Here is a 12,085-nt window from a genome sequence, read left to right as displayed (position 1 = left end):
TGGGATTTGAACTCTGGACCTCTGGAAGAGCAGTCGGGTGCTCTTACCCACTGAGCCATCTCACCAGCCCTCTTCTTATGAAGATGCTGTACTGTCTGGGCAAACCACCTATCATGCTGAGTGCCGAGCCTGGGATTTCAGATGCCAGCGGGATGGAATTCAGCACGTCAGGGTTGCTCAACAAGCATGTTTACCCTGAGCCATCTCGCTGGCCTGTGCCTGGTTTGCTTGGTTTGCTTGGTTTGTGTATGAAGCTTTCCTTATCTCTTTCTGTCCTTCTTAAGGCCAGTTACATAACAGGTGCTAGAGCACAGAACACAGTTCACATATAAAGGAAGGGAGACCGACGGCAACGGGGAAACAAAATCTTAATGCTAGCTCCTCTTCATCCCTGAGTACACACCATGCCCCACACCCTGCTGTTGCACACGCTCTGCCTCATACAGGTGTCAAGGACCCCACCAGTAACTGCCATTTCTGTCCCATTTTCCTACACGAGGAAACTGACGGCTTCCTTGTTTACCCTGCCTCGTAACTAAAAATAATCTGAGATTTAAATCCAGTTCTTCCTGATTTCTTAGCCAGAGGTTGGCACGTAGGGCCTGCTGGTGTACTTTCTAATGGAACCAGGTTTTACTGGAACACGGCCTCGATCACTCATTCATGCATCATCTACGGCTGCTTCCGAAAGGCACTGACGGAACCGAGGAGTTGTGACAGAGACCATATGGTTCCCAAAGCCCAAAACACTCATTTTCTGTCCCCTTCCGGATAGGTTTGGCAATCCATGTTAGCCTAATGGAGGCTCAAATAATATTAATTGAAAGAATAAGTGTCTGGGGACTCCATGCGCTGATGCACATATTCATTCTACGGAATCCCTTTAGCCCCTGCCGTGTGCCAGGCCCTCTGCTTCCTGGTGAGGTGCAGCCGTGCTTACACTCCACTTCCTTCTGGGTACTTGGTCTCTCAGAGTTCACCCACCTGTGGTCCCTGGTGAAAGCAACACCTGCTGCCTACACTTTCATTGTCTTGGCCCCATCACCAGCTTCGACAAGAAAATTCATTATTTAAAAAAAAAAAGACAGATGAAATGAACCAGGATTTGGAATCTCAGTATGTGCTGTGGGGAGGTCTCAGAGGAGAAGGTGGGGTGGAGGTTTCACCCCCCTGCTCATCCCTTCCTTCCTTAGCCTCGTTCCACAGGCGTGGCTGAGATGGCAGTGAAATTTAGGAGTGAGATTGCCAGGAAAAAAAAAAAAACCAGACCCGACACACTGACAACTAAATTAGTTTGGCAGCAAGGTAGGATGATGTGACGAGGGGCTCAGAGCCAGGAAAGCATTATGGGTACTGAGTGAGGCTGGGGCAGGTACCTGCTCTTCTCAGATCAGTATGGATATGAATGAGGAACATGGAGCTAATTCCATGGCTTCACAGAATGTTCCAGAGAGGGGAAAAAAAACCTGCAAACTAGGCCAGGCACCCCTCAGTTCATACTACCGACTTACCGACGGTGCAGGAAATTGCACTCTGGGGAAGGAAGGCTGGAGAGGAAGAGTGAAAAGAGATTGTCTGAGACGTGAGTGGGGACGCATGCAGATGGCACAGATGCTGGCACGCTTGCCACTGTCCTTGAAGTCTGCTGACTTAGTGCAAGGCCTGGCCAGGATCCCAAGGCTGCATTGACATGGACCGTGTAATCAGTATGACAGGGAACACACTGACTTAGCTCAGTGCAAGGCTCCCTGGGGGCTGGAAGTGTACCCAGAAGTGTAAGACCCTTTACAGGGCATGGAGATACAAGACTGTAGTCTCAGTGCTAGGGAAATGGAGGTTTGGAGACTTGTGAGTTCAAGACCAGCTTAGGCTACATAGTGACACTCTCAGAAACAACAAAACAAAACAAACCTAGGCCCAAACTGAGCCCTGCCTGGACTTATTTATGGTCTTCAGAATCTGTGATAATAAATGCTTAGTTTATTTATATATCTAATTGTTTGGTTTTGTGGCTGGGGTCTTCATTGATCATATCTATCCACAACCACCTCCCTCCAACTTCCTCCAGTACCTCAATCCAAGACACAGTCTTACGTAAACCAGATCAACTGACCCCAAAGTTTCAGTTTTTTTTTTTTTTAATTTAAGAAGTTTTTATGTGTATAGGTGTTTTGCCTGTAAGTGTCCCTTTGTACCAGCAACCTGTTATCTGTTATGGAAGATAACAAATCAGGTTTTTTTCACTTCTATAAACACGACTGCTTGCCCCAACTGCGCAGGATATGCTTTGATCACACATAGGTGGGAGGTACGTAGGCAGGAGGTATGTCAGGATGTATGCTTACCCCTGACTGCATGAAGGCAGGAAGTATGGGTTGGGCTAACATAATTTGCAGCCATTCTCTGGGAATCCCAGGTATGGAGCTGGCCAGTAGTTAATAAAGCGTGCTGCTTCAAACCTGTCTCACAGGTCGTGGTAGTGGTCTTATTCTCGCGCAGTGCAGTTAATACATGTGCCTGTTCAAACAGCACACTAGGGTCTACCTGATTGGATTTAGTTTCACAGCGTTTCCCAGCCTGCCCTTTATGACACACCTTGGCACTTCGCAAGTCCTTTGGGCCACTGGAGACTCTTTCCAAACTTGAAATCAAGCAGCAACACCAAAACCCATCAACAGGGCCACAGTGTAGGCATGGGAAGAGAAACTGCCTTGGAGCTATTAGTTATTCCCGATCCCTTGTAGAGCAGGCAATTAGAGATGCAAAAGAAAACACGAAGTTCCTGCTGTTCCACCTCCAGAGGCAGGGAGCAAAGAAAGTGGGGGGCAATAACACACAGAAACAATTCTACCCAGAAAGCACTCCTCCAAAGAGAACTGGGTACTTCCAGATCCAAGGCTCCCACCCCGCCCAAGAGCCGAGGCGTGGGGACTGCATGTTGAGCCTCACCTGGTGATTTCCTCTTTCAGGGCGGCGGGGTCGGCAGGGTAAAACTTCACGCGGAAGCACATGGTGAACGGAGGCTGGGCTGCAGAGGAAGAGGTGTCTGTTAGGAGAGACCCTCTCAAGATGACTGGGATCCCCTCCTTCTGGCATGCACAGGCCTCCGGACCATGAGGAAAAAAAAAGTCCCTTTGTGAGGCTACACAGAAGGCTCAGCATCAGGATCGCAGGCTGAGGACCCAGGTTCAATTCTCAGTACCAACATGGTTGCTTGCGGCCATTTACAACTCTAAGTCCAGGGGACCTGATGGACCAGGGACTCTTCTAGCCTCCAGAGGCACCAGGCCTACACATGGTGTGCAGACACACATTCATGTAGGCTCAACACCCACACACATAAGATAACTTAAAACCCTTTTGTGGGTGCACTAGAACAGTAGGAAGTTACACATGCCGACCACTCCTACCCTTGGGGGTTCCTCCCATCCTCCTGAGGGTAAGCCTTAGCTCCGTTTGAATACTTACATCTCAGCTGCTTCACCACTGACTTTGTAAACTCCAACCAATGCTGAAACAGAGAGCACAAGACAAGACAACCCCTGTGAGGAGCGGTGTCACACGCAACCTGTTTTATCCTATTGAAATGGCGGGACAGAAGGCAATTTTCCTAGAAGCTTATCCATAGATGTTTGGAGAGGGAAGCCATGCTCTGAACTAAGCACCCGTGACAGACCAGCCGTGAAGGGAAAATTACCCTAGCTTCAGGTGCCACTCTCAGGCTTCTGGGAGACCCCTCCCAAACCAGGGTGCCAAAGCTCTGAAGGCTGCTCCTGGCAGGCCCATGGGCAGAGGTAATGATACATGCATGGATAGCATGCTTGGCTTGAGTGTGGAGCTGCTGGACTTAATGTCTGCTGTGCACAGTGTTAAATGCCAGTTTCCTCTGGCAAAGGAGTGGGGTGGAGGGTGTTGGTGGCAACTCTAAAAAGTACTGATAAGAAGAGATTGCAGAATGGAGGGGAAGTAGAGAAGGCTAGTATATATTTCCATTTTTGTCTGAGTAACATACGTAGCCAATGCTTGTGTCACTCAGGATTTCTTGGCACGTGGCAAGGATGGTTAAAGTCTTGGTATAATTACCTGTAACGAATGTGCAGGATAATATCCTGTCCCACATGGTTTTTTTTTTTTTTTAAATTTCATGTGTATTGCATGTATGTCTGTGTAAAGGTGTCAGTTCCTTTGGAACTAGAGTTACAGACAGTGGTGAAAGCCTGTGTGGGTGCTGGGAATTGAACCCAGGTCCTCTAGAAGAGCCGTCAGTACTCCTAAGTGCTGAGCCATCTCTCCAGCCTATCTCCCCATGGGTTTTTATAGCTAAAATATAGTCAAACTACATTTTTCATTTTCCTCTACAGCACTTAAGTTTGAGGGAAGGCAGCAATGAGACCATTCTAACCTCTCTCTTTTAAAAAGATATTTGTACAGCGTTGAGTTCCAGGACAGCCAGGGCTACACAGAGAAACCCTATCTCAGAAAAAAAAAAAAAAAAAGGTATTTGTGTGTGTGTGTGTATGTGTGTGTGTGTGTAGGCTAAAAGAGGGTGTCAGAAACCCCAAAGCTAATGTTAGTTGTTTGCTGCTGAGCTAAGAACCAAACTTGGGTCCTCTGGAAGAGCAAGAAAGTGCTATTACCAACTGGGCCATCTCTCTAGCTCCAGGTGACTGTAGATCAGTTTCCACCTCTCTGTGAGTTCTTGATAGCATTCATTACTGATACCTGACGCTCTTAGATTAGGCAAGAAACTTGTCAATTGGCAGAGAGCTAAAACTGCTATTATTTGGGGTTTGATTGCTTGGAAGTCGCTTAAAGATGCTGGCTGTAAGTTTCCAGAGGACAGCAACTGACTTGTTTACCATACTAGGGCTTAGCATGTGGGGCAACACGTAGTTGTGGAATGGGCAAAGGGCTAGGTTTCAGAGTGCCCTCTTTCCTGGCTACTTCTGCTTAGTGTAACTAACTGTCTTGGCAGAGACTTTCTTCAGCAGGAAAGCAGCCAAGGCCATGCAGACAGCATCCTGGCCTCCCTCGGTTCCCAGCTCTCACCTTCTGGGCTGGGCTGTGGGTCATGTAGTTAATGGACCCACTAAGAGCCAGGAATGTCGGCTCCACGTGGATAATCTGGGCTGACATTCTGCTCTCTTGCTTCCTCTGATACGAGCTCCCACGAGGCTGGCAACTTATTACAGCCACTCAGCGTGGTTAAGAGGCCCTTCTCACATTACACGGCCCACCGCAGCTCTGCTTCGCAGGGAAGCAGAAGTAAGAGGTGCAATTGCACAGAGGCGACTGTAGCTGCAGCTTTGCCTGGGCAGGTGCAGGAGGCCTGTCTGGTTCAAAGCATGCTAGGACTGCATAGCAAGAAGAACACAGCAAGTACTGGGGACATAGCACACAGACCTTTAGACTGACAGGTAAGAGAAATAAGATAGAAATAATAAAGGAGACAGATGATAAGATCTGACTGAGCCATGATCGCCAGAGGGCTCATGAGCTCAGTTACAAGGAGGCCCCTCCCCATGGCAGTAGCAAGAGACAGCTTTTGTTTGGACTGTGCTGAGAACTCAGGAAGGACTGAAGCGGGAGAACACCAGGAAGGCTTGGACTGCTGTCATCACAGCTCGTCTGAGGGACTTTAGAGACCCAGTGGAAAAAACACGAGACTGTCCCAGCAATGTGGTGACGCATCTTGGAGACCGAATCCCAGAATTAATAGCAAACTGAGACCATGAGGCAGGATCAGGAAAAGAGGCAAGACTCAGGGGGAGACAGGTCAAAATGTAATAATCTTCATGCTTTGAGGCTTGAAAAGGTGCAAAAAGGTCGTGGAGAGGGCAGAGGCTCAGGCTGACCTGGAAACAGAGGGCACAGCAGGAGGCAGCTCCTACAGGAGAGAAGGGTGAAGAGACGGGAGCCCCAAGACACCCAGTGAGCAAGCAATGATGAAGATCAATGTGAGCTTTGGGACCACCTTAGAGCCAAGGCAGGAGGCTTTCCTCACGCCTCTGGGATCGAGGCGCTCACTTCCTGTATCTCTGCTATGAATTAGTGGATTTAGAATAAGTCCTCATCATAGATCGTCTAAGACCTCCCATGACTCTCAGGCCTCGGTGCTCCATGTTCCTTTTCTGAGGCTCAGAATCACCCCCACTTGGGCTACTTTGTGATTTCAGCCTGATACCTCAGAAATCACAGACAGTCCTGGGCTCCAGACCGGCCTTGCTACTTACCCTGGCTGGACAACCTGCCTTAATCTGTTATTCATTTGGAGTCTACTCATTGGTCTTAAGGGTTGCTTAATGGAGCACATGTTGAGCTCTTGATTCAGCACCAGGTACCACTTGGTGCTGTAGATGTAGACTGTCAGCTTAGCTTACAGCAGACTCTCTGTAAAGGGGTATGTCCCTTCTTTCCCAGTCTTCTCTTGTTTACCCTTCTTTAATCTGGATCAACTCCACAGTCATCCTTTTCTCTTCAAGCACATCCTACCCTAACTGAGAAAACGATCAACAGGACACATTTGTCCCTTGCCTTTTTATACCACCAGCTCTGGGGGGAGATGAAGAGATCTTGGGTTATATATACCACTCCCCAAGAGAGAGCACTTACAAACACTGGGGGCAAAAGAAAAGCCAATACCCCAAACTCCCTCCACTTCCTGGAGAATGGGCACATACTGTAGTCAAGACAGTTTGGTTTCTTGCTCTCTGGGCACTTAGTGATTATATGCTAAGGTCCAGAGCTAAGGGCAGCATGCCAATAGGGCAGAGCAAGGGGCAGACTTTGAGGATAAGTCCCCATGATGCTGTTCACAGCTCTGCCAGACTGGGAGAGGCAAGATAAAAACATGAAGAGTGGGGACTAGGCTAGTCAGAGGAAAAGGGCGTGGTAGGCATCTTAAAGAGTCTTTTCTAAAACTCACGTCTTTAGTACACAACCCTAAACAGGATCCAGAGGACAAAGTGGCTCAGACAACCAAAAGATGAACAGCATCTGACTGTGGCACGGTGAAGGGCGTATCCACTCTCCCTCAGCACCTGTCATTCTGGGTAGTGCTGGGATGCTGCTGTGGTTCCCGAGACCCACCATGAAGGCAGAGACAGCCCTGTCTGGGACTGTGGGGGAAATCTTGGACCTAGGAAAGGAGGCCCTACAGGATTTGTGAAGCGCTGTAGGATTCATGATGATGTTTGTGGAGACTGGAGCGCAGGTGGTAAGTGAGCAGGAGCGCGCAGCCTGCACGTGTCTGCATATTTTCCCACTTCCTAGGGATGCCAAACAGCACACCCTCCCAGTCAGCAGAGGGACGATGAATCACCTGCATTTCTGCAGGTGTCTGCAGGCTGGGAAGATGAAGGTGAGCATCAAGACACCACAAACCGTCAACTCATCCCTTCAGCAAACGCTTGCTTAGTGTCAACTGCTCTCCAGGCCCTGCACTGGCTCCATGGTAGACAGTGACAGATGAGGTACAGTCTGTCTGTCTGTCCCCTCTTGGAACTTAAACTTCTGTGGGGACAAAGGCTGTCAGCACAGTGCAGGAAGTGGTATGATGGGTAGGTATTAAAGGACATAGTGGGCCATAGCGGGATATATGGCAACATTGAGGGAGACTTCCTAGAGGAAGCAAAAAGCCAGGAAAGACCTTAAATATGAAAAGAAGGTAGCTTTGGGGCTGGAGGGATGGCTCAGTGTTTACGAGTGCTTGTTGCTCTTGGAGAGGACCCAGGTTCAGTTCCAAACACCCTGGTCAGGAAGCTCACAACTGTCTGTAACTCCAACTCCTGGGGATTCAACATGCTCTCTGGCTGCTGAGAGCAACAGCAAACACACGGCACGCATCCATGTACACACACAAACATATGCATCAATAAAATAAAAATCCATCTTCAAAAAACAAAAACAAACCAGAAAACAAACCAAACCAAAAGGAAGCCAGGAGGAAGAAAAGGAGAGGCATGCTCCAGGGAGAGAACGGAGGGACTGGAGGTCTGAAGAGGGAGACAGACACATCTGGGGAGTCATAATATCTGGTTGATCACAGAAGGGAGGGGGCAGGCTGGTAAGGTGATACTGGAGATGATGTAGGGGCTCGAGGGGAATGGATTTGTTTCTATCTGAGATGCTGGTCTTGGTGAAGGCCCATAGTCCACAGCTGCCTTCCTTTACTGCACAGACCAGGGAAAGAGCCAAAGGCTTTGCAAGGTGCTAAAGGGCTCGTCAGTTTGGCTCTCTGTCCTGCCTAGACTAGACTGGCATTGCCCAGTGATGCTCTACCTAACCAGAACAAGATCCCTGAAATATAGACTAGAAAGGGAGCAAGAGATGCCCTCTCTGTGCACTGGGCTCTAGGACCTCAACACTGACCTCCATAGGTTATCAGCTACACCTCTAGCAGGCACCCATGGCAAATTGCTTAAGCTCTTGGGCTGCCTTTTTAGCATCTCCGAAATGCCAGGTTCCCTCAGCCGAACTCTGGTTCAGGTGATGTTCAGGCTCAGTGCAATGACACCAACGAAAGGGCCTGGGTGGTCCCTGACTCCTGAGGCTAAACTTTGCAAGGGAGTCACATACAGCCAAGGATTCAGGCCTATTTACTAACCCTGTACTGTCTGTGCTTTGTATTTTGACTTACCCGCTGCTTATCTGGGTCCACAAAACGAATCCCAAAGTAGTCTTTCTCAAGTAGGTTCAGGTGGTGGCAAAGGAGGTCAAACAGGTACTGGCCTTTGGCATCTCTCTGCAAAGAAAGCAAGCTCCATTGAGAAATATGTATTCCTCAGGGTGACGTGTTTGTATGTGTGTGTGATAAGAGGTGTAAGAATGTGTGTGTACACATATGAATTTTATGCAATTCTTTTGAATTGTGTATGTATGTATGTATGTATGTATATATATGTATATATATATATATGTGCATGTGTGCACGTGTGTGTGTGTATGCACACATGGAGGCTAGCAGTCAATGTGGACTGCATTCCTTTTGAAACCAGACCTCTCACTAACCTTGAAGCTCACTGACTCCGCCAGACTGGCTGGACAGCACGCTTCTCCAGCACCGCCAAGCCTGGCTTTTGATTTTGTTTTTTATAATTATAAAGGATGATTTATGAATTGCATGTGGTTATGACAGTAGTCCACACCCATAACTGTCCTTGACACTATGATGTCTCACATAGTCTCTGGCATTCTGAGGGGTTTAGCACCTGGGAGACACTCAACAACATTCCAGCACACGGTATCAGAGCTCATCCACAGGGCATCAGAGTTCATCCCCTGTTCTTCATGCCCACTGCCAGTTCCACAGGTCAAACCACACCTCTCCTGCAGCTGGACTAGTGCCTGAGCCTTCGAGGACATTCTCCATTTCCATTCGCACCCTGCTCAGTCCTTCCCCACACCGTTACCAGACTGATCCAACTTAGATAGGATGCCTTTTGCTTGTTGAACAGGTGATACAGGCACAGTATAAGCCATTCACATGTGCAGAATAATATGCTACTAAGTTAGTCTCCTTCCCCTCCTCACTGCACACAGTCTTCCTAGGAGCATCTTGTAAACAGACTGTTATGTAATAGTCTAAACGCAGGTACATATATATATATATATATATATATATATATATATATATATGCAGGGATGCTGCCTCTTTTTAAAATATATGAATATATACATATATATTAAAATATATATAGTGTGTGCATACTGCTGTGGATGTATGGAGGTCAGATGACAACTTCCAGGAGACGGTTCTCTTTTCCCACCACATGAACCCAGGAATTGAAACTTGGCTCATCAATCAGGCTTAGTGGCAGGCACCCTTATCCGTTGAGCCATCTTGTTAGCCTTTTTTTTTTTTTTTTTTTTGGTTTTTTTTGAGACAGGGTTTCTCTGTATGGCCCTGGCTGTCCTGGAACTCACTTTGTAGACCAGGGTGGCCCCGAACTCAGAAATCCGCCTGCCTCTGCCTCCCGAGTGCTGGGATTAAAGGCGTGCGCCATCACGCCCGGCTTTGTTAGCCTTTAAAATACATTTATAACACATTTCCCCTAGTATTGAGGATGCAGGGATTCACAAGGGCTCTTCCCCGAGCTTCAGTCTAAACCCCCACACTTTTACATACTGTTTCTTGGTTTGTTTTTTGTTTTGTCTTCTACTGGAGCTGCCTGGCAAATCCTTCTATAGTAGTGCATGTAGCTCTGTCTCAGAGTTTTAAACTACTGTAGATAGTCTAATGAACCTAATGTTATTTACCCAGGTCCACATTAATGGAATCTGTTTCCAATCTATTAGCAGCAATGTGGCAGTGATCTTTAATTACATCACTCACGTCTGCTTAACACAATCAGTGTCTCCCCACGCGTTTGGAATAAAGTCCTAACACTGGTCAGGGCTGTAATGTCCTACACAGCCTGGCTCTTGCCCTCTTTCTGAACTCATCATTCTCTGTCTGCCATTCCGGCCTTTCTGCTCCTGAACAAGCTAAGGCTCTCCTGCGACTGTGCATTCCTGCCTGGAACACAATTCCTGGGGCTCCTCTTGCCCTGCTTCTGAAATCCCAGTGCCAAAACCCCTCTGCACAGGTCTTCCCCCTATAGAATGGCTAGCCTCCCCAACTCCGCACCTCGCTTCCCCGTTTCTGTCCTTCATGACATTTAACAACATTCAGTTACCTTGCTGACCTCTCCCCATGTTTCTCTCTCACCGTCTCCTTCTGAGGAGCCTTCCCCAGAACTTAGCACAAGGTCTTATACAAGAAGTGCAGGACTTCACAGGATCTGTTAAATAAACTATTCAATAAAGAGAGGGTACATTGGATGAAAGGCTACATAAAGTAAAACTCAGACCTTCTACCTCCCAGGCCTGCCTGGGTATCCTAAGTGAGCCAGGAGGAGAATGACTGACTGGGAACTCTCGGAGCATCTGGAGCCCTGCATGGCTCCTGCCTTTGCAACCATCCCAAGCTGTGTCTGTAGCTCAGCTCAGATGCCCTTTGGTACGTTTACGTGTAACTGCAGCCAACTGATGGCATCTTATAAGAGCCTTCTAAGACTTGGTGAAATGGCTCTGGTCCATGGGTAATCACAGAACAGCTTGGCCCTACGCCAACAACAGATACATTATTAAGACTCCCATGAAAGGTGCATTCTTTACCCCCACCCCGCCTTCTGCTGGCTCGCCCTGTACTAGGGAAGGACCAGGGCAGGATGCTAAGTCTTGTTCTTGCCGAGGCTGAAAGATGAGTGCAGCAGAGCTTAATTAGAGGAGGAAGCAGCTGGAAGGGACCTCTCCCTCCTCTTCTGCTGGCTGACACACCCTCTTACTACACATTCTTGAGGCAGCAGCCCCAATCCTATACTCTTCAGTCTCCCAACAGAAATAGGACAGAGACCTGGAACTTCTGGCTGGTGGTTCACAAGCCTGGTCTTTCAAAGGACTCCTCCAGCAGCGATCATCTCTTGAGGCAGGGTCTATCTACTGCTTCCTTGTTGTTGCAGAGGATGAGACAAGCTTACATTCCTAGTTAGAGTTCTCTTGGAGGGGAGGAAATGTTCAACTCAGTCTATGCAGCATCCTCCGTTAGTACCCACCCCCTCCACTCTAGGCAGCTGGACGGGAAGAGCTGGAAGAGTAGAAGGCCCTGGCAGGGTGTGGTGTCTTGTTTCATTTTTGTTTTGTTTTGTTTCTCTAGAAATGGTATTCACACCATGCTAAGTTACTGCCTTGTGAGAAGCTAGCACGGGTTTTAAAGCCCGAATAAGCTCATTTCCAATCACACAGAAGTCTGGGAAAGGGAGAGTGTGAGACAAACGTTGTGTCATTGGTTATCCTGGAGAGCAGGCAGTTGTGCTGATATATGATTACCATTTAGTGCAGCAAAGTCAGAGCGCCAAGCCTGAGTCTGTTTATCTTCAGAAAAGGAAGCTGAGGCAGGTGCCAAAGTCCTTATCTGCAGCTAAACTTGGAGGGTATTCTCTTCCAAGGACATTATTGGGTCAAAGTAACTTATTAAGCACTCATTTAAAAGTAACTTTGTATTTTATAAATCACAATAGTCACACATATTGAAATGCATGTAAGT

General features: G+C 47.9%; 1 protein-coding gene across 6 annotated transcripts in view; it reads right to left on the bottom strand.

Moving 5' to 3' along the window:
• Positions 1-12,085, bottom strand: part of Frmd5 (FERM domain containing 5) — a 256,974-nt gene that overhangs the window by 33,914 nt on the left and 210,975 nt on the right. For all 6 annotated transcript variants that reach the window (XM_085834515.1, XM_021155309.3, XM_029473837.2 and 3 more), the window contains exons 2-4: positions 8,639-8,743; positions 3,469-3,511; positions 2,950-3,028 (exon numbers count right to left, since the gene is read on the bottom strand). In XM_085834515.1, coding sequence (XP_085690641.1) covers positions 2,950-3,028; positions 3,469-3,511; positions 8,639-8,743 — 227 coding nt within the window. The remainder of the gene's footprint in view (positions 1-2,949; positions 3,029-3,468; positions 3,512-8,638; positions 8,744-12,085) is intronic.

Source organism: Mus caroli, unplaced genomic scaffold, assembly GCF_978045245.1.
Source record: "Mus caroli unplaced genomic scaffold, Mus_caroli_1 scaffold_2, whole genome shotgun sequence".
Classification (NCBI taxonomy): domain Eukaryota; kingdom Metazoa; phylum Chordata; class Mammalia; order Rodentia; family Muridae; genus Mus; species Mus caroli.
This window is presented reverse-complemented; position numbering and strand designations above follow the sequence as displayed.